Source organism: Danio rerio, chromosome 23, assembly GCF_052040795.2.
Source record: "Danio rerio strain M-AB ecotype USA chromosome 23, GRCz13ab, whole genome shotgun sequence".
Lineage (NCBI taxonomy): Eukaryota > Metazoa > Chordata > Actinopteri > Cypriniformes > Danionidae > Danio > Danio rerio.
In genome coordinates, this window is record NC_141043.1 from 22,260,707 (window position 1) to 22,286,246 (window position 25,540).

The 25,540-nt window shown below is 36.1% G+C and overlaps 3 protein-coding genes and 1 pseudogene across 8 annotated transcripts; 2 read left to right on the forward strand and 2 right to left on the reverse strand.

Annotated features, from left to right (window-relative positions):
• Positions 1-1,000: 1,000 nt before the first annotated feature.
• Positions 1,001-9,983, forward strand: si:dkey-109j17.5. 2 transcript variants are annotated; one of them, XR_015523430.1, is made up of 3 exons: positions 1,001-1,484; positions 1,914-5,672; positions 6,147-6,229. XR_015523430.1 is itself a non-coding variant. In XM_087306945.1 (2 exons), the coding sequence occupies exons 1-2, from the start codon at positions 1,335-1,337 to the stop codon at positions 3,672-3,674; spliced, it is 1,911 nt and encodes a 636-aa protein (XP_087163071.1). In that variant the 5' UTR covers positions 1,001-1,334; the 3' UTR covers positions 3,675-9,983. The 2 variants fall into 2 exon arrangements, 1 of the variants encoding a protein (XP_087163071.1); XM_087306945.1 differs by having other exon boundaries at positions 1,914-9,983.
• Positions 9,984-11,993: 2,010 nt separating this feature from the next.
• apobec2b (apolipoprotein B mRNA editing enzyme catalytic subunit 2b) lies at positions 11,994-19,548 on the forward strand. The gene is given in 2 exon segments (NM_001168463.1): positions 11,994-12,280; positions 19,014-19,548. Coding segments are annotated over 2 exon segments (822 nt in total).
• LOC147831281 (protein FAM13A-like) lies at positions 15,914-17,134 on the reverse strand (annotated as a pseudogene). Its single transcript, XR_015524220.1, has 4 exons — positions 16,931-17,134; positions 16,651-16,858; positions 16,380-16,557; positions 15,914-16,175 (listed from the first exon to the last, which is right to left on the reverse strand). The product of XR_015524220.1 is annotated as a protein FAM13A-like (transcript).
• Positions 18,835-24,207, reverse strand: oard1 (O-acyl-ADP-ribose deacylase 1). 4 transcript variants are annotated; one of them, XR_015522831.1, is made up of 7 exons: positions 24,103-24,207; positions 23,627-23,698; positions 22,992-23,160; positions 22,842-22,900; positions 21,287-21,399; positions 20,493-20,997; positions 18,835-20,229 (listed from the first exon to the last, which is right to left on the reverse strand). XR_015522831.1 is itself a non-coding variant. In NM_001020755.1 (6 exon segments), coding segments are annotated over 5 exon segments (468 nt in total). In that variant the 5' UTR covers positions 23,651-23,698; positions 24,103-24,157; the 3' UTR covers positions 18,902-20,894.
• Positions 24,208-25,540: the final 1,333 nt, after the last annotated feature.

Below are 25,540 nucleotides of genomic sequence, written 5' to 3' on the forward strand. Positions count from 1 at the left end.
TAAAACATTGTCCAACTATTTTCTGTGACTGAATCATGTTATTATTAAAATGCATGTTTTTTTTAATGTAAAATTTAAGTTAAGAGCTGTTAATGAAGGTAAATTGACTGATTTATCCTCATAAACTTACACAGCTGGAACAATTTAAAGTGCTCAGCATATATAATTACACCCCTCACAAATCTATCTTTTAAATGAATATTTTTAATAGGAAGCTATACCATGGTATATTTGTGCATATACATTAGATCAGTCAGTACTAAAGCCAAATCTGGAGCTTATCTAACAAAATAACTTGCGATAACCGTCTGAAAACTAGTACACCCAAATGTATATGTTATAGAAAAATATTAAATACAAGTTTAAAGAAGAGAAAAAAATCAAGAAAAGCAAAAAATGTGATTTTTTTTTTGCAATATTTTGCTTGAATTTTATTCTTATATCTTTCTATTTCTAAATATGTTTGGTGAATAAAATATTATTTTAATATATCTGTTTAATAAATCTGTTTTGTTTAAATGCACCAAAATACATTGCCTATATTTTCTGAGAAATGAATCAAAATGTTAATTTTCAAAATGGGATATACTCAGGTTTTCAGAGCACTGTATTTTTCAAAAATAGTAATTAATCATTTTATTTTATATGTAATTCCCCTGCTTTATAATAACAGATACCTTTTATTAATACCACAAGTTCCTGCTAAAACAGAAAAATAGGTATTCACGATTTAAACGTGCACGAGCATTAAGTGTCAAGCGCGTCCTCGCAGTCGTGTATGTGTTGTGTACATTATAGACATTGACAGCATTAAATCTATTGCTAACACATTGTTTCCACAAAGCGAGCAATAAAGCTGTTCTTTAATGTGGGTGCTTAAGTAAACCTTTATCACATAGTGGGTGGATGTCCAATAATATCGGCAAAACAGACAAATAGAGGCGGCATGATAATTAAATAAATAAATGCCCCATTCGCTGTCTACTTCCTGGTGTTCATCGCAAATGAGCTGCTAGCGGATAGCCATGTTTACAGCTGAAACGGAACCGGGCACAAACGTTTACGCGCTCACGTAAATCTGACGGACGTGCATTTTTTTGTTTTGATCAAGACGTGTAACAGAAGATATTTTCACAATGACAGGACAATGCAATCAGCATCAGATCAGGTGAACGCGCTATCTCTATCCTGTTATCTCTATGCCGAGTTTAGGCTATTAACCTAAATCCCAAAGCTAAGCAGATATTTGGGAAAACAAGAGGATATCAACGTTTATTTTAAGAGCTATTTTCACGGTGTCGTCGCTAATATCGGGGAAGATAAGAAGATCACTGATGGCGTCAAAATCTAGGGTCTCCATTCTGGATTACTTCAATATCGTCTGTGAGGGAGAAAATGGCAAAATTGAATCAAACTGCAAAGCTTGTGGCACAAGAATTCAGGCTAAACGGACAGTTACTTCTAACTTTGTTACACATTTAAAGGTAAGAGTTGTTTTATTTTGTAATAAACAGTGTTCTGTGTCTTAATAACAAGAACAAATTGGAGGTAAAAATCTAAACATGGTCACATTTCAAAATTTACACTTCTCTGGGATCCTGTAGTTATAAAGACATACATTTTTTTGATTAAACATTTAATTTCCTAGGAAAAAAAAGTAATAAAATGTAAAAAAAAAAAAACTAAAAAAAATTATATTTGTTACATTTTTTAATAAAAGAAAATGTTATTTACTAATAACTTTAGTAATTACTGATTAAAAACAAGTTAGAGATGTTCATTAACCAGAAAAAGTGTGAACCCTTAAAATGCCATTGTTCTTTATGTGTATGCTTTAAATACTATATTATTACTACATATATCATATTCTGCATATATATATTTACCTGTATATAATCATGTCATATTCACAGCGTAAACATCAGGCCATGTATGATGAATTTGTGAGGAAGAAAGATGTGAAAAGAGAGGCTATGCAGACATGTACCGGTCCTCCAAGCGGTCGAATGATCCCTCAAACTGCTGCAGGGTTGAACAAGTTTGACTACAGCGACCCTCGGCAATCGCTAATCTCTGAAGCTATCGCTAAGATGATCATCCGGGACCTGCAGCCGCCGCAAATAGTGGAATATGAGGGTTTCCGTGAACTTCTCCAGCTCCTGGAGCCCCGATACATACCAGTACAATGTCATTATATACAACAGCAGCTCCTGCCAGCTTACGTCTCACAAGTGCAACTAGCTGCCAAGCAGGCTCTGAAAGGAGCAGAGTCCTGCAGTGTGACACTTGACCTCTGGAGAAGCAGCTCTGTGGGTAACAGCTCTGGTGCTGGGTATCTAGGAGTAACTTGCCACTTTATAAACGCCGACTGGCACATCAGATCCGCCCTTTTAGCCTGCTTACCCCTTCCAGACCACAGCAACACTCAGCAAATGCTCAGCGAGTTTGATGAGATCTCCGAATCCCATGGCATCACTGGAAAAGTGTTCAGAGTGGTCGCCGACTTGTTGCCTTGTGAAAGCAGATCTGATTTTCGTCTTCCTGGGTTCAGTCTAATTGGAAATGGTGAAGAAGATGAAGAAGGGGAGGAAGATGGTAGCAATGGAGATCCTGGAGAAGGAGAATCCAAAGAAGGCATTAGTAGCAACGAGTACCACAGGTCTTTAGATCAGTGTCTCGGTCGAAGTAGGATTGACTGCTTTGCTCGATTACTAGCTCAGTGCATAAAGGAGGGCGTTTGCGCTTCTCCTCATGTATCGCTTCCTCTAAACAAAGCAAGCCTCCTCTATAACTACATTATTGCTACAGTGGCTCCTGAAAAACTTGTGCAAGTGTTCGGCTCCTCAGCAAATTGGCAAAGACCTTCATCCACAGACAAGTGGAACGATCAGTTAAAGATACTGCGCCAAATGGTGGACTCAATGGATTTCCTTGAGGACATTGTGGATAGGAATGACCTAGTCTTGGGTAATTTAGAGAAAGAGCTTCTGAGGGAGCTGGTTGAAGTGCTGGAGCCTTTTGAGGAGGCCTCAGACATGGTGCAAGGAGACAAGCACGTGTCCATCAGCCTAGCGCTGCCCTGTGTGTTGGGACTGCGCAAGCATCTGGCAGAGGTTGTGACTCACCAGTGCTCTGGGATCGTGATGGGATTGTCTCAAGCTCTGGACCGCAGACTGGCAGGCATTCTTGAGGATCCTCTTTATGTAACAGCCACCACCTTGGACCCACAGTTCAAGCTGTCCTGGAGCAGTGACAGCGACTGGCACAAGCAGGTGCTGCTGGAAGAGGTTGAAAAGCATACTCGGACTTTGAGTCCAATAGAGCATTACTCTGAGACCCAGCCATCTCCTTCCAAACGCTGCAAGCTTTTCTCTTTCATTAAGCAGAGGCCGACTATGCAGGCCAAGACTGTGGAGCAGGAACTGTCCACGTATCTCCACGAAGAGCCGACGGATGAAGATCCATTACAGTACTGGAAACGCAAGTCCATCGATTTCCCTTTGCTCTCACAAGTGGCCAAGAAAGTTTTTACTGTGCCAGCAACAACCACGTCAGTGGACCAGATATTTAACACGGTTAGCAAGACTCTTAGGCCAGACCAATGCCGATTTCTGCCAAAAAACTTAGACACTCTGATTTACTTAAAGGCTAACTATAGGATACTCTGGTCTTAATTATATTTCCTTTGTTCTGATATCAAACCAAACACCTCAAATACAAAATAGGGATCGTGCCTGATATACAAACTGCAGAATTACTCCAAAGTAAACAAATACTTTAGTTAGCAAATGTTTCCTTTTTTTAAGTATTGTAGAAAAGGCTAAACTTAAAGGCCGTGACACACCAAGTCTACATGAAAGAGCTAACACAGACAAATTCAGCTGTGTTGTCATCCTGGATTGACTGCATCTCATCCCTCAACTTCCCTTGAGCACACTACAAGGACTACAGATGACTATAAACTAGCATGTGCATCGTGCACCTGTGTGTAAGCAACCGCCACTATCAGCTATATCTATTTTCCTCATTCAAAAGGGAAAAAGAACTGGGACTGCAGACGTGCAAACCATAATCTAAACAGGACTTGCTTTTCATTTTAATATCAATGAGGTTGATCACTTGTTGCTGTGAACATTTAGCATTGAAACACTCAGGTAATGATGATGCATAAGATATTTTATCTGTTCGGTCTTCAACTCACTTTTTATCACTTTTATTCTCATGCAAAATTATGTAAAAACAACTACTATTATAGGTAAACACTTACAATAATACACCATTTTTAATAATATCCCAGTAAAACATAATTTATTTCCCCCTCTATCGATCTACCTATTCTATTTAAATATTTAAAAAAGAAATGAAAGTTATTATCATATGACTTTGCTCAGTATTAGTAGTTCTGTTTCACCATTCACCTCCTAAAATGCAACAGATTCAGACAAGTACAGTACACACTGAATAGTTAAACATTTATATAATAACTCTCCTTCACTATCAGCATGTTGTAGAACCACAGACCTGTCCTTCAAGCCAAATGAACACCAGTAATGAAGAAAATACTGCTACATTTCCAACAAAACCTTAATAAACATTTGGTGTATAATAGTTAGCTTCTTAATCATTTAAGGCAAGAGTTGGGTAAATAGAGTTGCAATATAGCTGACAAGCTTTTTGTGCGTTTTCTTTGTGCACAAAACTCACCCGCTAGAAAGCCGCAGGCAGGTTCTGTAATTGAAAATAATTACATTTTAGGACTGTTGGGAATTGGAAAACGCTGATGGTAGACTGCATTCCCTCCTAGCTTGCAGGACTGAAAAGAGAGAAATGAAGCCTGTGGGATATCAAGAAGAGCTGCTGCGCATTAAAGACCTTTTGTGTGGAAAAGACATTTTCATTTCAGTAAAAAGTGTTGGTTAATAAACCTGAATTTGGCCTGTCATGACTGCGAATAATATGCCAAAACTCAAGCACTTTCATTTTCTGTGTAGCACAATCACTGATGTCAGTGTGTGTGTTTACACTTATAAGAACAGCGCACTGTTCTAGGTAGAGCATTTAAACAGTAGAGTTTGTGTATTCTGATCATGTGGAAGAAAATAGCAAAAAGGACATTAAATCAATTAACCCAATTTCAACCAGACTTATTTGTAAGGCAGAGCAGAAGTGCTGCAGTGCAGGTATAATGAACATTCATGTGTTTGTGTTAGACATAAATCTTGATTTCAGTTTGGCACTCCAGTAGGACTACAGTATCATTTTCTGGGTTGCAGTGTGCTTGCCGTTGTATTTTTTATTTGTGCAAAATGTGATTTATAACGACTATAGCGGCAAATTTAATAGGAAAAGCAAAGTCCATTTGACATTTCATTACATTTGTGAAGGAAATCAGTGGGTTTAATCGCATTTTAATTTCCTCATTGTCATGCTCTCTTTTTCGACAAACATCAAAAGAAATTGCAGTCTCTATGCCAACAAAGGATGCATGTCAGTGAATGTCATGAGTAGGTGTGTATTGGTCCGTTGAATTTTCTATGAAAATAACATTTAAAAATGACAAGATGTCTATTTAAACCAGAGATGCCCAAAGTTGGCCCAAAGTTGATTTGGCCCACCGTCCCATCTGAATGATGAGGATGTGGTTGGGGTGAAAGCCTCATGTATGCCTTAAGGCAGGGGTGCCCAAACTCGCTTCTGGAGGGCCGGTGTCCTGCAAAGTTTAGTTCCAACCCCAATCTGACACACCTGGGCTAGCTAATCAAGCTCTTAAGCTGCGGTCACACTAGAGTTTGAGCTTGCGAAATTCTGTCGTATGGCTTTGCGAAAAGGGGCGGGGTTAAACAAGATTATTAGACATTTAAAAAAGCGAGCGATTGCTCCAGTTTTAAATTTCTGTCCAGAGAGGTCATGTTTTGATCCTCGATTGGTCTCACGCAGCCAAGTGATGAAAATTGACGCATGACCCTGTGTTTCCGGTCTGACGCATTCGCATGCTCATGAATGGGTCTATGGGAGGGAAAGCCCAGTGTGACCGCAGCTTTACTAGGCTTTCTAGTAACAAATTTGCAGGTGTGTTGAGGCAAGTTGGAGCTAAATTCTGCAGGACACGGCCCTCCAGGATGGAGTTTGGACTCCCCTGCCTTAAGGAATTTATCGTCACTTTTGTTTCTTTGTTTTATTGGTGAGCTACAACAAAGGCAACTGAAATAAAATAATGAAATACTGTAAATGAATCAGACTTTTAAAATGTAAATACTGTCAGCAAACTGCACAAGACATCTGTGAGCAAATCAAAGTAAGCCTGACTGGTGTATTCAGCATTGAACTTGTGTTCTAAATAGGATTGTTTATGTTTTACTGTAATAAGTTAATTATAAAATGTTAAAAATGATACCGATTAGATAACATGATTTAAAGCAATGTTTTTTTTTTTTTTTTAGATATTTTTAAATATTACCAAAAAAAAATTCAATAGTATCTGGATGCAGCCTTTATGATGTAAGATGTGATTGCATCACTCAGCGATGCAATGTCAGACACAATGGCGTGAGTCACTGTGATGGGTAGGGTTAGCGGTAGGGTTAGGTGAGCGCATTTAAAAGCATTGTTTGCAGCTCAGACTGCACTGCACCAGGTCTACCTCCAGACCCCTCTCAAAAAATTAGGAAATTACCCATGACAAATTTAATATATACGGTTTGCTATATATTCGGCCCACACCTCTAAATCGAGTTAGCTTTTTGGCTTTTTATAAGAAAAAGTTTGGGCACCCCTGATTAAAACAGAGCTAGACCTTGTCTTCATTATGTAATCCTAGTTAATCTACACTTTCATAAAAAAGAAAGCTCCAAAAGGAGGTTTTCACAGTGATGCCATATACATAATGTTCTGCAAAGAACCCTTCAGTGAATAGTTCTTAAACTCTGGTTTGATTGCTTTGTTAGTGAGATTAATTCTATTAAAGGCATCAAAATAAAAAAAAAATAAATGGCATCATTTACTTTACCCCATGTGGTTTTAAACCTTTATGTGATTCTTTTGTTGAACACAAAAGAAGATATTTAAATTGCAGGCTGCTGTGACCCATCGACTTTCATAGCAGGGGGAAATACTAGTGAAGTCATTGTATCCCAGCATCCAGCTTTTTAAAAAAATATCTACTTTTGTGCAATGAAGGGAGAGTAAATGATGAAATCTTCAGTTTTGGGTGAACTATTAGTTTTAATTTGGGTGAACAAGGTATTAATGCTGCTATCTGAACCCTGATGCACACCAAGCAACCAGATGGCTTTTGGTCCACCTCCAAGTGAACTCTGGTGCGGTTAGACTGAAATGTGAATGTGCTGTAACATAAAACAAAAACAGGTCATAATGTTAGAAGGATGCAACCATAAAAAATAACAGAATGCTCAAACATACCTTGATTTTCTTTTCAAAATAAAAGCTCAGAAAAATTAGTAAAGTAAAAAGTTTTTTTAAGTCATATTGTAACCTTGATAGAATATAAAATTGTAGATTTAATTACTACTATTAAATCTCAAACCATAGTTTTCACACTGTACTGTTTAAGTACACTAAAGTTCATTAACATCTATGGACTAATTATATTAATTAGTAATACTCATAGTCCTAGTGTTGGCACTTGACTAACTGGATTGCACTATAGCTATCATTAACAGAAACCTGGCTAAAACCAGATGATTATATGACATGAGTCTACACCCAAAGGTAATTGTTATAAACATAAGCCTTTGCAACAATTTATAGTAATATACCCAGCATTACTCAGCAGCCTGGTTTCGGTAACTATTCCTTCAAATTAATTGTGTCTTATTATTGCTATATATTATAATCAATAAACCCTTATTGATATTAAATTGTCTACTGTATACAGACCTCCAGGGCACAACACAAATTTGAAAGGATTTGATGTTTTCCATCTGAATTGTTGAAAAAACAGCACATCGCCACCTTATAGAGACTTTATCTGTTCCCTGAACCAGTAAATATAAAACCAATTCATGAGTTTAACCAAACCTATTTACAGGAAATTATTTACTTGATGTTCATCAAATTAAAAATAGGCACGTTGCAAAACAAAGATGACCACTTTACTTAAAAAAGTGAGTAAACCTGTTGATTTTAAAACAATTTTGACTACCTTAAAATGTGAGTAGACCCACTGCCTTAAAATTAAGTAAATGAACTGTGCATAGTTTTAAAATTAATTTGTCAATTTAACAGTTCCAAGTTACAATGGGTATATGCAACTAAAATATAAAAAGAGTAAAGTAGCTATTTGCTTTTTACAGTGTACAGTCTAAATCAGGGGTGTCCTGCATAGCTCAGCTAAAACTTCCTTCAACTCACCTGCCTGGAGCTTTCTAGTATACCTAAAAAGAGCTTGATTAATTTGATAGGTTCAGATGTGTTTATTGGGGCTGGAACTAAAATATACAGGACACCAACCCTCCAGGACAGAGTTTGGGCAGCCCTGGTCTAAATAATTAAGTCATTTTCCTTTGGCTTAGTACATTATTTATTAGGGGTCACCACAGCGGAATGAACTGCCAACTATTCCGGCATATGTTTTGCACAGCTAATTCCCTTCCAGCTGCAACCCAGTACTGGCAAGCACCCATACACTCTCACTTTCACACACAAAATCATACACTATGTCCAATTTCATTGGTCCAAATCACTTATACTGCATATCTTTGGACTGTGGGGGGAACTGGACTACCAGGAGGAAACCCATGCAAACACAGGAAGAACATGCAAACTCCAAACAAAAATGCTAACTGGCCCAGCTTGGATTAGAACCAGCAACCTTCTTGCTGTGAGGTGACAGTACTAACCACTGAGTTACATTGCTGCCCAGTCCAATAAATACCAGTCTTATTAAAAATCAGATCACACCGATCTAAAGCACTTCTTTTTTATTGACCAAATATTAGATGTACTTTGTTCAACAGAAACCTGGCTAAAACCAGATCTGACCTTACTGTTATAAACATGAGCTTCTTTCCTAAGGCAGATGAGCATGTGTTGCTACAATTTACAATAACGTTTTCAATATCAGCCAGCAGTCAAGTTTTAATTGAACTGAATTTAATTTAAATTTGAAGTAATGGGGCCTCATGTATCATTATATAGTCAATAAATCTAAATTATACATTTATATAGACTACTGTAAACAGGCCTCCAGGGTACAATGAAGATGATTTATTATTTATTAAAAATTTTACCAATTTTATATCGGAATTAGTATTGGATAGAAAAAAGCTGTTGTTGACTTTAATATCCACATAGATAATGAAAAAGATGCAATAAATCTAAGCCTTTTTAGCCCACAACAGAATGTCTACTTTAGATTTTATATTGCTGCATGGAATGGATTTGTCCAAGTACCACAGCAAAGATGGCCTATAAAAAGCTTAAAGCTATAACACAAACTTTTGAGTCTGTCTACAGTTGCTAATTTAACCAGAAATAAAGCATCAGGAGAAGCAGATGTATTTCAACAACACAGCTGCAATAACCTTGAATTTCTTTTCCTGATAATATCAATCATTGAATATGGAGTTCCGCATAGTTTAGTACTCGGACCAATGGTTTTTAAGTTATACATGTACAGCTAGAGAGCTCATTAAAAACACTGATTGTTTTCAAAGACACATAATCCTGTTTAAAAGTATGGTGAAACTGTGAATAACAAAATATGGTTTAGTTATGGAGGGAGATCTGCACATTTTTTAGCCCAACGTTTAGTTTAAGTAAATGTGTGTAAAAATACTTTTGTTCATTTTTTATATTAATTTCAGTTAATAGAACTGCTTGTATATTTTATTTATAATAGTTTGTAAAGTCATATTTTCTGTCTTTTAGTTAGTAGATATATTATATGGAATTTGCTTAGTTTACTAAACAAGTAGACCAAGTTGGATTTGCATTGTAAACTTTAAATAAAAGATAAAAAGGTATTATTTTTTATTTCATGTTTTAAGATTTTAGTTTCTATACTTAGTTTCTATATGTTTTAAGACTTTAGTTTCTATACTTTAGATGTTTTTACAATGAATTCTGTGCAAAATTCTCCATAGATTCTGCCTGGCCCTGCACAAAACAAACAATGACTAAAAATTTGTGAAGCGGGGACAACAAGACTCAAGTACAGAAATTTTACCTTGAAAACCACATCTGTGATTGCGATCTTCAGAAAAGAGACTCTTTTCTTCCACTAAAGTGTGCTAATGGGCAGTGGTGGAAAGAGCACTGAAAAATTATACTCATGTAAAAGTACCATAACTTGCCTAAAAAAGTAGTGCAAGTAGAGTAAAAGTATCTGTTGTGAATATTTCTCAAAGTTAGGAGTAAAATGTAGACATTTTAAAAGAACTCAAGAGTAGTGAGTATTACGCTGTAAAAAGCTGATGCATTTACATGTAATTCTTGGATGTGTGTAAATGTAACATTCTGTAATGCATTTACTGTAGTTATTGCCCAGCAGGCAAACAATGTCTTAAGATGTTAATATTAAGCTAGATTTAGATGTCAGGTGACATTCACAAATTCATTGTCTAGCCAGGGTCTAAGGGCAATGTGATTTTGATGTCCAGTAATGATGTTGATATTTAGTTCATTTTAGCTTGTGTTAGAACGTCAAGCCAACATTTTAAACCAACACAATATTAACATCAAATACTGATATTTATTCGTCAGGTATAACAACCAAATCCATAGACATCATAATGAAAACTTCCACACAATGTCAAGCTGTAACATCATTAGACGTTGTTGTTAAAATTTGGTTGATTTTAGGTTGGACGCTGGATATTGACGTCAGCCTGACGTTGGGTTCTGACGTCAACTCAATTTTCATTTTCAAACAAAGTGCAATGTCTCCATGACATTGGGGTACAGCATCAATCTGATGTTATGTTGATGGGTGTTTAGGGCATTTCGGTCATCATACAGTAAACATCCACTACAAAACTAGCAAAAGTTCTAGCGATTTGAGTCTAAGAAAAGCACATTACAAATAAAATGTATTATTATTATTATCTGTCATTTTCTCATCAGTAACATGCATTTAAACAGCCTCTGTCAATGTGTTCAAAGATTTCAGACATCTTCTTGGACACTTTTATTGCTTCCAAACAGTTTGCTGCAATTATAAATCGCCATGTCTTGAGGTAGTTCATTATGATGCGATTTACCTTCTATGTGTGATTTGATTGGACAGGAATCACAATCAAGTAGTGACTGCAGGATAAAGGAAAGTATTTACAGCACTACAAATGTACTTATTCATAAAACTACTTAGTAAAGTACAATTCCTGAGAAAAACTACCCAATTACAGTAGTTTGACTATTTGTAATTTGTGACTTTACACCACTGCTAATGGGTCATTGAGTGTAAAATTGTATTTTTTTCTCGGACTGACTAGTGTAAAACTGACCTTTAAACAACCTTGTTATAAGGGCCTAAACTGAACCATGGCATTCACTATGTGAAGAGACTGAGTCATTCTGAACTCTCTGCCAAACTACAGTTATTAATAAACTGCCTGTTGTTGGTTTGTGAACAGCAATAATATCCTGATCAAAAGGCCGGAGAGATGCCTAGATGAGTGTGTGGGTAAATCAATACTCGTTACGCATTTGATATTGAGTAGGAAGAAAATGGCAAGGCGATGCACTCATTGAACAAAGTGTGGGGGCCGCATTAAAACAATAAAGTAAAAACATCCCCCCTCCTCATTATACTTTTTTTTAGCATGGAAACAAGAGAGCAGCTGCCCTTCAGTCTCCCTCCCTCATGTGTTCTCTGACCAGCTCCTGTTTGTGACAGTGAGTTATCTTTATCTTCTTCTTTAACTCTCAGACTTAGGAACATATTCAGCCTGTCATCTCTCTGACTCACATACTAAATCAACAACAGCCCTCAGTCATTCCCTTCTAGGAGACTCATTTTACAGCACGGCTAAATCATGGCAGACAAAAAGGACAGCAAGACTCCTAGTAAAGGTGGTTTTATAAAAAAGAAAGAGAAGAAAGTGGAGAAAGTAGAGAGTAAACCTGAAAAGGAGAAAGAAAAGAGCAAAAATAAAGATGAAAAGACGACAAAGAAACCAGAGAAGACCCCAGAAAATCAACCAAAAAATGAAGAGATGCCTCAAGGGAATGGGGAGATACCAGAAGAAGCCAAAGGCCCAGTCAAAAATGAGGAGTTTGAGCTAGAGCCGATGGAGCTGCCGCCATTTGAGATCATTGTAGGGTACGTCAAACATCTGTCACTTAATAGTAATACACTGTTACTGCTATAACAATATTTTAATTAATATTTCTATAAAATATTTGCTTTTTGGTGATTTAAGGAGATTTTTTTTTATTTAAAAATTTATTTTCTTTCAAGTTTGATATTATCAATCATTCAATATGGAGTACCACACAGCTCAGTACTTGGACCATTGAAGTTCTACATGCTACACCAAAGAGATATCATTAGAATACAAGATAGGCATAGAAGAGAAAAATATGCATAGAATAGGCCTATTTTTGTACATAGTTTGAATAGTGCACTGAACTCTATAGAAGTTGCATACAGTCATCTAAAAAATTACATAAATGTGACTTTTTGTTGACTGAATTTAGATTTTTTTTAATTGTGTAAAATCTCACATTTCTTTTAAATTGATATCAGAAAACATCAAGTTTATTGGCTTTCTAGAATTGTGAATTTTACAATTCTAAGTATCTTCTTAGAATTGAGAGTTCATATTGGACTTGTCTTTTTTCTAAATTAAGTTGAACCAAAATTCTGAGTTTTCATTTATTAGCATTAAATTCTGACTAAATTCTGACTAAAACAGTTGGTTTTCACTTTTATGCTGACAAAAAGATGAAGGCCACATAATTCAATTAAAAAATATCTAGTAAACCTGTAAATACAAAATACTGAAAACTGTTAACTGACATCATGGTACAGAGTGATGAGATTTTCAGTAGATTTTATGCAAACTACACAACTGAAATGAAAGTTTTCCTGAGTTTTCACTGTGATGCCATAGCAGAATCCGTTTTAGGGGGTTTTCACATCTGTGGTTCGGTTCATTTGGTCCAGACCAAGAGCAACAAATGATTAATTGTAGCATTTACTGCTGTTTTTGCGTCCTTTTCACACCACACTGATTGCTTTGGTACGAACCAGTTGAAAAAAACTAAATGCAATCATGTGACAAAATCCATATCACTCATTGGCCAGATGTTATTAAACGTATTTCCTTAACTGCTTTTCGCTTGGTCAGAATTAATGTGTGGGAAAATGTCAATGGACCTCCCACAAGTAAACAAACCAGCAGACACAAAATACAGCTTTTTACTATGAAGGGACGACTGATTGGATCCCTGGTCATGGTATACTATATGGTTTGTATACATCACTTTAGACAACCTATACTTTTTGAGAATGAATCACAGCTGCGGCTGTAAAACAATGTTTAAATGCATTGCAAATGAAAGCGCATCGCAAGTCACTTAATTAATTAAAGTGATTATTTAATAATTAAATCAATTAAAATTAATTTTGCTAAACTGCTACATGGTCATCTTCCAGAAATATTACCAAAGATCCATCAGGTAATGTTTTTCCCTCTCTCTCTCTGTTTAAAATTGGTTAGTAAAGCTCTGTCAATAAATATTTTTCCTTCACACCCCATAATGCACAGAACATCGGACTACGACAGCTAGATTAGTCCAAAAAGGTGCAGTACTTTTTGCAGTTGGGTCTGTTCTTGTTCGGATCATGTTCTCACCACAAACGAACTGCTCCAGGGTTCGTTTGAAAGCATATCGAGACCACCTCTTCAAGGAGGTCTTGGTACGTTTTTTTGGTCTGCTTTTAGTTTGCACTCGAGTGCGATTACTACATTCACACCTGCCCACGCGAACCGCACCAAGAGGGAAAACAAACTCTTATGTGATTTAACCAAACTAAATAAGGCACAAAGCAGCAAATAATAAAAGAGACATTTTTTCCTATCAAAAAAGTAGGAGTTAGAGTTGGAGCTGATAGAGTTACCACCATTTGAGAACATCAATGAAAACATAAAAAAATGTTTTATAGCTGTAAAGTTACATCTTCACACCATATACCTTGAGTCCCATCCAGACCTGCACAAACCCAGACCTCACGTGTTTGAACTATTGAATCCACAACCATCATTCAGTTTCTAGTGGGAAAATCAGAACTCTGAAGAATTAAAGCTTTCAAGACTAGAATAATGTTTGAAATTCAATGTTCAGCTAGCACATGGGTGTGGTGTTCAGATCTCCACAGACTTTTAACTATCTATTGTAACTGAAGGACAAAAGTTCGGCTTTGGTCTTATCATCAGACAAAAAGTTTTTCTACCAAACAAAGTAATACTCCACCTGAGATTTTATAAAATCTTGTTACAAACAAAAGTGCTTCATACAAGCCCATTGACTCTACTCTGAGTCATAGTAAGTCTATTTGTGTCCACTCAAAAAAAAAAAAAAAGAAAAAAGTGTGAATCCATTTTTTTAAGCTAGAATCCACCACACTGCCTTTGCACAGATTTGCAGTCTGGGTAAGTTGAATAATGTTGCTAAAAGCCAAAAGCAGTCTGCAGATTTTTATCTTGTAGAAGTTATTGATGGATTTCAAACAAAGAAGGAGTGTATAATAAAATTCAATCTTTTTGAATCTTCAGACATTGTTTCCATCAAGTCAGATGATATTTTGAGATCATGAATCGCATAGCAACAACATAATTATTAATTATGTTATACAAATTATAAATACTTCTGGATGTGTTTATTTTTATAGTTTGTGATTCTCAGTAGTTAAGTGTATAATTGACATTTTTTCTCTTTAGCCATTCATTTTGTAGAAAGACTTTATGGTAGTCTTAAAAAAATGCACAAATTTGTGATTTGTTCAGATTTAATTTGTTCTGTCATCTAGCAAACAGTGCTTATTTGTAGTTCACAATTTGCACAATGAGTCTGTGAATAACTGACAGTGTCGCTCATGTTACTCATTGTATTAGAGGTAATAGTTGCCATTAACGTTTAGAGTGACATGATTAAGATGACTTAATATAAACTCTATTAACTTATTTAACAACTTGCCTTCATAACTGCAAACTAAGCACTATGCAGTCATAGAAAAGAAGAGAGACACTTTTTGACAAATTCAAAGCTTTATTTTAAAGCTTTATTATGTTGTCTTTGGTGACCCTCACCAACCCAGTTTTTGTCACCCTCACCATCCCTCAATATCTTTGGTGACTCTCACCAACCCTCAGTATCTTTGGTGACACTCACAGACCCTCAATATCTCTGGTAACCCTTACCAACCCTCTGTATCTCTGGTGACCCTCTTTGATGGCCCTCACCAACCCTTTGTATCTCTGGTGACCCTCACCAACCCTCTGTATCTTTGGTGACCCTCAACAACCCTAATATCTCTGGTGACCCTCACCAACCCTCAGTTTTTCCTGGTGACTCTCGGTGGCTGCAGTGACCTGTGTTGGCCATCACCTGCCCCAGAAAGTTCTTTACTCTCTTGCAATTTGGACCTGCCAGTGCATGAGCCGAGCTTTCCCCAAAAATGTGAGAATCTTTTTCTCAGATGCCAAAGTCGTCCAACTTTTGGAGGCTTTGATCTTTAAAAAAAGCCAGACAAATCATAAGCATAAATATGCAAGCCTAGCACTCCACATTACTTTAATTATTATAAATGTGTGTGTAAATTTGTAATCTGACCAGCATCTGCTGTGTGTATTTGTGTTTTGTACCTTGCCTCTGTGATAAGCTGCTGCTGGACACACTCTTCAGTAGTGAAGTCTTCTCCATCATTAAACACACTGACAGCCTCCTCAAACACATCAAACACAAGTCTCTCACACATAAACCAAACCAACATAATAATCTATCATCATTTTCAAAAAACATTCTCACTGAATTCCTACAACCCATAGCAGAGCGGTTATCCTCTGAAATATAAGTATAAACTCACTGTTGTGTTGCTGTCAGATGCATGAGAGTACATATTGGGAAGTAGATGTTTGAGATTGTCTAGCATGTACTCTGTGAAGCTGATGCACATCTCCTGCTCCTCAAGCATTGTGGGGCCTTAAGGAACACTTCAAACACAGATAACAAAACAAGTGACATTAATGCATTTTTCATACATCCATCTTTCATTTACGTCAGACAGCTCCAGACTGTTTTCTATCTTCTCAGATCCCACAAATTGGTGCATTTAAAACACTTCAGCCTGAAGATATGTTTAATGTGCTTTGAAGTACAGAAAACATCAGCAGACATACAGATATACAAACACTTACTGAAAGATGATTGGTCCAAAGACTATAGACAGGTTGGTGGTGGTCATGCAGTTGACTCCACTATTAGCAACCACACGGGAAAGGAAGAATGCTAAATAGCAGAGGATGTTAAAATGGTCCTCTGGAAGGCTGTCCAGGATTTTTTTCACCGCCTGGTGAGGTTTGCTCAGTTTAAAGACTGTAAGATAAAATATTTCAAGAATTTGATAAATCCATTTTGAAATGAAACTAGTCCACAAAATGTTCTCAACAGCATCTGAACTTCACTTACTCCTGAACACCTCCAGCAGCTCAATCATGAGTGGCCCTGAAATGAAACCACCGGGAGGCACTCAGAGGAAATGTTTTAAGACGGAGGCTGAGGAATGAACACCCTCAATCTTCAGCTCTGGAAAGCCACCCTTGATCAAAACATCTCCTCAGCTCATACTGGCACAACAGTATCCCATCAACCCTAAACAGGCCGCTTGTATCGAGGCCTAAACACAAACACATGTTTTACAAATACAATCTCAGCATAAGTGACACACTTGAAAACACTCAGCGCTCACCATGCTTCTCCAGGAAGCCCAATAAATGTGTGAGGAATAAAGGAAGCCCTGCCTCATCTGACTGTTGTTCCTAAGATAGGACAAAGGCACACCCAACACTTTACTCAGTGTTTCCTCCTGCAGAAAGAGAGTTAAGAGTAATAAATGATCAAGTGAGCAGACACACAGCTGCCTAATAAGTGTGTTATTAGTAACTGAGTGTATGGGGAAACATAAATTGTATTATTTTTTACTATTAATTCTATTAATTCTTTACTATTAATTCTATTAATTCTACTTAATATTGAAAACAAGTTGATAAGTTTATTATATATTAATACAAGGTCACTAATGTCAACAGTAGCATTTATAAATTGGTAGGCCTAATCTATGTATAAATCGCATACATACACACTGATAAAACTCCCATTATGGGGTTTTGCCGAGTTGGCAAACAAATCCGAGGGGTGTCCAAAGCCGTGAGTCAAATCCAGAAAAGAGTCAAAAACAGAGAATCAATAGCCGCAATCAATAGTAAAATCGCAAACCGCACAAACACCACTAACCAACAAACGCCTGAACACCCAACAAAGAATTCGCGTATAAACCTGCTGAAACTCACGTCGTTCTATTTAAAACTGTGGCCTATTTGTATATTTATAAAAACTGCAAAAACATGGAGGCCTGTCTTTAAGCAAATTTCACAATAATCAAAGTCAATAAAAGGAGTTAAAGTCATATAACTTAATTTACAGTCAGCCCATTAGTATGCCTACATTCCACAAATAACTGAAAGTAGCCAAAATGTCAACAAAAAGATTTTATTGGCCCTATAGATCAAGTTCATTCACAAATATATTTTTTCATTTATTTTAAACTGCAATTTTTAAATGGTCCTCGCTTTTTATGGCATACTCAGACGCAAGACTGTTAACTTATAAACGGCCATTTATTTGTACATAACAGTTCACCCAAGTACAGAATGATTGATGCCTACACTTTTTATGGAAATAGGTAAAATGAAATCCAGGCAGATGTTAGCAGTGCAGACTGGGACAGGCAGAGACCAAGTCCTGCGCGGGACGGTTTTTCCGCAGCAATATTGAAATATTTGGATTTGGGCGAATACAAATGTGACTGTTGACCAGTCATATGGCGATGTCTGACATAATATCCGCGCACTGCCCTAACTGGACAAAACGTTTCCATTACAGAGGCACCCCTGTGCGGCGATTGTGGATCAACACACGAGATCCAGCATCGCCATCATTTACCTTTCAATGTTTGTCCTGGTTTTATTGGGTTATGCGAGTGTAGATTTCAGTTAAGAGATCTTGAGCACTGGACCCACCGACAGCCAAGTATTCAGCAAAAATGTGTTTCAAATTAGGGTTTGTTAAGCAAAATAGTGAATGCATTAAAACATTATTTATTGTTAATTTATCATTATATATACACAAAATATGACTAGACATTTTACATATATTAACAATGTTAGCCTATTTATTGTGGTCATAACTGTTCAAATTTCTTTTGAACACGAAGGGATATATAGTGAAGAATGTTGGGGGAAAAAACACGTGATTTATCAAACATGATTTTTGTGACTTGTGTGATTTACAATTAAATTTCCAGCTGGAAGGAAGATCAGTAAACAATGGATGGGTGACATCAGAAAAGCCTAGCTGGCTTTTCTTCAGAATCTCATGTGATGGTCCTTTAAATCAGCCTCCACTATTTTGCAGCAAATTTTAATTTGAAGGGATAGATAACCCAAAATTAAATACCTTCTTCAGAATAGCTTCTTTAAAACCACTTGAATGTGGACAAACGTTGATAATGTTTATTTTCTAACTATCCCAACTACCAATGATTAAAACAAACTCTTTAACTGTGAACACAATCAAAACACAATCCAGTGTAAATACTTTGGTTATACATTTTATTGGAATAAGTGTATGAATTTATGCAAATCCAGCTGTATACCAAACATTTGACTGAATATGAATGCAACCAATGGCAGTCCAAATGCACCAAAAACACAATGTGATTATCTTGTTTTTATATGTTGTTTTTATATGTAATATTCCTTTTTTCCCCACAGAGACCGAATAAACCCAACCTTCTTCAAGTTCCAATTTAAAAATGTGGAGTACTCGTCCGGGCGCAACAAGACCTTCCTGTGCTACCAGGTCGACATACAAGGTGGAGCAGCAGAGACGGATGGCGTTCGTGGTTACCTGGAGGATGAGCATTCAGGCTCACATGCCGAAGAGGCCTTCTTTCAACAGGTGCTGGCCTATTATGACAAGTCCCTCCGCTATACAGTGACTTGGTACACATCGTCCAGCCCTTGTGTGGCCTGCGCTGCTAAGCTTGTGGAGATCTTGAAAGCACGCAAGGCGCTGCGCCTTAATATCCACTGCTCCCGTCTCTTTGAATGGGAGGAACCGGAGATACAGGCCGGACTTCAGGCGCTAGTTAGGGCAGGGTGTAAACTACGCATGATGAGGCCTGTGGATTTCGTGTATGTCTGGTCTACTTTCGTTGAGAACGAAGAAGATAATTTTACACCCTGGGAAGACTGTCAAGATAACTTTGAGTATTATGATGAGAGATTGCAGGATATTTTAAAGTAGGGTAGACTCAAAAATTGCTGTTTGTTCAAACTACTTAGTTAAAATGAGCTAAATCAACACAATTCTGGATTTTTTACTTAATTCTTTTAGGTTTAATCTACTTAAATTTGTAAAAACTACCATGTTAATTTAAGTCCTTCATGTTGTCTCAACACAAATCGATTGTGTGGAACCCCTGCATTCTTAACAGTATAAACAGCTGGCCTCTGATTAAGATTAATACAGCCCGGGCACCGCCTCGGTACTTCAGAGCAAATTATTACAATCATCCAGCAATTTTAGCAGCATTTGTCAGCTCTACACGTCTTGTATGACATTGAATTTTAAAATAATAAATTTAAACCACACCCATATAGTATTTACATCTAAAGTATATGGTCTATCCTATTGATATTTTGCTGATTAACATAAAAACATTAGCCAAACATGTAATAATAAAAAAAAAACATTAAATGTATTATTTGTCATATAATTCACAGTGCATCTAATTAAACTATAGTTTTCATTGCTTCAAGCATCATGTTTAAATGTATTTTAGAAATGATTTTTAAAAAATATCCTTGTATGCAAATCCTTGTATGTTAATAAAATAAACTCGAGACGGTTTCCTGTCACAAGCAAGAAGCAGACAGCGCTATGATATGTATGATGTTAGCGGTGTCTCATTTTGAAGGCTACACCCTCAGGAGGTCACATTTGTTTCCAAAGACAGAAATGACAGTAATTATGCCTCATGAGGAATAACAGTCAATGTTATAATGGGTGCTTTCTTCTCTGAAATAAGAGAGCCTGGCTGACGCATGCAGTTGACTAATGCGACCTTCAGAGGGTGCAGCCTTCAAAACGAGACACATGCTGAGTTCTGAAGCACATACTCAAATAGCACTCTTACTTTTTCTGCTATAAAAAGATATTCAGCTAATTTCAAATTCAGGTAAAGCTACAGAAACAGGTTTGAGGACCACTACATAATCATCTGTGAATGAGAATAACAAAAGAATGATGAAATTATTTTTTTATAGCTCATTTAGTGCACTTCTATTTTTCATACACTTACTGATTACTGAAAGCGTCACTTATCAAATAATCTCTGAGATTGAACTATACCTATGCAACATCGCCCTCTAGTGGTGACAAAACATCAGTTGCAGAATATTAAGAGTATATAACAGGAACAGTCTGTATGATTTCAAACATTTTAAGAGCTTTCATTTCCCCAGAAGATAATCGAACACCCTACATACAATAAGTATTAAGTTGTGAAATTCCATGGGAACAAAAAGCAACCCCCTGACCATTCTGTAAGAACAGAAAAGAAATACCCTGAGTTTTAGACCTACTGGGGTCTAGATTGTGTACACTGTGATGGAGATTTTAGTGTCCTGGAAGACTTCTGTGATGATGGAAGACACATTTTCCCAATGCATTTTATCCAGACCACAGCCAATACTAGAAGGTGAAAAAGGATAACAGTTATTTTAGCAGAGCTTTTCTAAAAGTACTTTCCCCAACATACATTTGTTTTGCCATCTATGAAGGGCAATAAAATATATTTAAAAGTTAATCTATTTTTCTTACAAAATCTATTTGATAACTGACAAACGCAAAACTATTTTTCATTGTTTAAAGCCCTAAATGTAGAATCTAATTTAAAATAAGTAGCCCTAAAAACAGATCTAATTTAAAACAAACATTGTCATTTAAATGAAAAATGAACATATTGTATTTGTCAGATTACCGAGGCATGGATACTCGGTTGACGCCATTAGCTAAGCAGTGTTCCTTCATAGACATGAGGCTCTTTCGGAGACTCTCACTTGTGGGCTTTTGGTAATAGTACTTCTTTGTGACCTAGTGCAGGAAGAAACAAAAGTGACAAAGGTAAGTTCTGGAACAATTCTGTTAGTTAAAACATGATTTTCAGTGGCATTTTGGCCTTTATAAAAGACAAATATATTTAAATTCATCTTATTAATTGTATCTCGGTTTTCTAATTTAAAAATGTAAAAATTAAAAGAAAAATTAAACAGTGACTAAGAAACTGTTATCAATAAAACAATGATTTAAACTATATAAACAATACATTTAAAAAAAGAGCTCATTACAGGAAAAGGCTTTCATGCTAAGCAAAACCTCTATTATATGATATAATTTCTATTAAAAGTTATTATTATTATTATTGCTTTTAATATTACAATAATTAGAGAGAATGTAAATTGCAGTAAATAATAACGCAATGATGTGAAACAATGGAATACATTAAAACATTTTTTTATCAAATAATACACATCTTTGTCTAGAATGTGCATATTATCTATCTATCTATCTATCTATCTATCTATCTATCTATCTATCTATCTATCTATCTATCTATCTATCTATCTATCTATCTATCTATCTATCTATCTATCTATCTATCTACATTACAATACTTGACAAAAATATGTCCAAGTTTTAAGAACAATAAATAATAACTTGACTTCTAGTTGATCATTTGTTATCAGATGTGGCTTATATGAAAGCCAAAGGCCTCTAGATTACACTTACAGTATTTTACCAAAATAAAATATGATCATGCCTTTAGTTTTAATCATTAAATTAGGACAGTAATGTCTGACTTTGCTGAGACAAAAGTCTTGTCATGTGGTTTGTAATGTAATGGGCAGCACAAATGTCTTGATACCTCAGGCTGTTGATGTTCCCATCCACTCTGCAGATGTCTCGCACGCCCCCCTACTTAATGTAACCCCAAACCATGATTCCCCTTCACAAAACTTGACTGTTTCTCTAAGAATCTTGGGTTAATGCGGGATCCAGTAGGTCTTCCGCAGTATTTGTGATGATTAAGATGCAGTTCAACAGATAATTCATTGTAAAAAATCTACCTTCTTCCACTTTTCCAAATGATCAACTAGAAGTTCTTATTTGTTGCTTTTACAACTGGGAGCAATGACAAGACTTCTGTCAGGTTGTGTATGTTATGCTAATGTGTTATAATCAAAAGAGCTTCAAAATTAAAGATAAATAACAAAATGCATATGAAACATTTTTTGTCTAATAGAATGCATATAAAACTTTGGCCTTTTCAGAGGTGACTAATCTAAATGCCTCTGATTGGTTACTGTATTTATATGCTTTGTCCAACAAATAGAACATCCTTAATATTTTTAATCTAATTGTGGATTTGTAAGGCATTTTTGTTCATTTTGATTGAACATTTGTCACTTATAATCAATGCAATAAAACACAGAGGCTGTAAATTAAAGACGAAAAAACTCAACAAACCATCTTACCAGGTAGTACACAAAACGACCAGATCGTTCAAGAACAGCACACTGCCCAGGTTGCCTCTCTGCACAAAACAGAAGATGACAAACACAACTAACAATCAGATTGGTGTAATTTGAGTTTTACACTTCTCAGTAACTGCAATCCACACTCACTCTGTGCCTTGAGCTCTTCAACTCCCTTAAAGTGCTTCTTGAAGAGTACAGCGATCCCGGCTCCCATCCGGCAGTCCTCACTGATGCAGTGCGCCAGGGCATCGGTGGGTGGACAGGTGAACAGATCACCTCTCCTGTGGAGCAGTTGCCAGCCTGAGCTGAACGAGGCCTGCCAAAGAAATAAGTAACAACACAAAACTGCTCACAACAAAACTAATCAATAACCAGGGTAATGCTTCTGAAATCAATCTTTCCTATATCAAAATAGATTTATTCTGTCTGAGGATCACAATTAAAGAGATAGTTCACCCAAAATGAAATTTACTAACTGATTATTCACCCTCAAGTGGCTCTAGATGTTAAGGAGTTTTTTTTCTTCTGTTGAACACAAAATACACAATAATATATCTTGAAATAAGCTGGAAATCTGTCAACATATACTCTCATAATAGGAAAAACAAATACTTGTTACAGGTTTCCATCTTTTTTCAAAATATATTGTTTAGTGTTTACCAGAAGAAAGAAAGGTTTGTAACAAGTAATGCGTGTGTAAATAACAACAGAAATTTCAGACAGAACAGAACTATTTCTTTAAAATGCTCTTGAATAGGTAGCCTTTTTATGATCTGTCTTACCTTCCTTGATACGAACTTGTCCATTAGATTCCTCTGAGATTTAAGAAGGGACTCGACTGTTGGTATGATTTTCTGCACAGACACATTTATTATATAGAATACAAAAATCTACTGAACACATTGAGTGTTATTGCTCAGGACAAAATCAGGGACTGTAAGCCACGTTTATAATATCATCAATATACACGCATAGACACTCAATATGCCAACTGTGCAATGCTGGTTCTAAAGAACAGGATTTAAAACAAACCGGTCAAACCTGTTTAAATATGCCGTCAAGGTTTAGTCGTATCTTTCATTTAAACACTTTTAAATGTATCAAATAACTTTTTTTTTAATTTATAGTCTACTATAATCATATTTAAATCAAAAACTAAGTAATAACACGTTCTGAGGAAACAAAACAGGTTTATTTAACGTTACATGTCCACCGACAGACGCATTGTGTGCTGACTAGAGCTGAAGGTTTAACTTACCAAACAATGGCGATGAATGTTTGGTTTTGCGTTCCTTTAAACATTCACGTAAATCAATTTCTGCAAATAAAGTGTCCGTAGAAAAACACAGGAAAACGCGCATTCGCTTCACTTTCGAATTGGAGGTTTAAATTGGGTTGTTTTGAGAGCTTTGAGCGCCATCTGGCGTGAGGGAGCGCCTTGTTTATAGATCCAAGGAAGAGCATTGATTAAAAGCTAATGAAAGTTCACGACAAATAAAGCTTGCGTCGATTATTGATTTGAAATGGCAGAAAACAATCTGTGACGTACTTGTTTGTTTATTCTTTTAAATGAGGCACAAGCAGGATTCAATGGATAGTCTGCAACTGCACAATGCTAATAGCTTACTGGAAGAATTAACTTGAAAGACTGTAAAAAATGCTGGGTTCCACACAATAGATTTGTTAATAGTTTTTACAAATTTAAGTAGATTGAACATAAAACCATTAAGTTGTCTCCTCCAAAATTCAAGAATTGTGTTGTTTCAGCCCATTTTAATTAAGTAGTTTGAACAAACAGCAAACATAATTTTTTTGAGTGTACTACTAATAAACATCTGTATTAAATAATAGTATTTGTATAAATTATTAATTAATGCATATATTTATAAGCCAACAGTTTAAGTAATAGTTAGGCCTATTATTAAATGCAGAGTGACGTGAGTCTGAGCGCATAATGTATATTTTAATATAGAAAGCTAAATATTAAATAATGTGTGTGATTACAATTTATTTAATTTTTTTTAACAACAGACATTTTAAATTGGTGGCGCAGTAGGTAGTGCTGTGGCCTCACAGCAAAAAGGCGCTGGTTCGAGCCTCAACTGGGTCAGTTGGCATTTCTGTGTGGAGTTTGCATGTTCTCCCCGCGTTCATGTGGGGTGCTCCAGTTTCTCCCACAGTCCAAAGACATGCGGTTCAGGTGAATTGGGTATGCTAAAATTGTCTCTTGTGTATGTGTGTGAATGAAGGTGTGTGAGTGTTTCCCAGTGATGGGTTGCAGCTGAAAGGGCATCCACTGCAACATGTGCTGGATAAGTTGGTGGTTAATTCCACTGTGGCGACCCTGGATTAATAAAGGGACTAAGCCAAAAAGAAAATGAATGAATGAATGAATGAATGATATCCTAGGTCAAAGTTATCAGCAGGGAAAGTATAGCTTAAATAGCTTATTAATTATTAAAACATGTTTAACACAGTCATGTATGCATAACATAGTTTTAGTCTGCAAAATAAGTTGTAATTTATTTTAAGGAGATTTTTTGAAATAATTACTACTATACCTAAAAAATGCTAATCTGTTTCAATTAATAAACTGTAGGAAGAGCAAAACTCTTCTAAACTTATTCATGCTTGGCCTTATATAGAAAACATAATTTTAAATCTGCAAAAATATACTTTAAAAACATTGAATGAAG

Excerpts from the sequence above, each read along its gene's own strand:
- si:dkey-109j17.5 (XM_087306945.1), top strand. The coding sequence starts at position 1,335 with ATGGCGTCAAAATCTAGGGTCTCCATTCTGGATTACTTCAATATCGTC. Across the intron at positions 1,485-1,913 it reads ACTTTGTTACACATTTAAAG|CGTAAACATCAGGCCATGTA; the intron begins GTAAGAGTTGTT and ends TCATATTCACAG.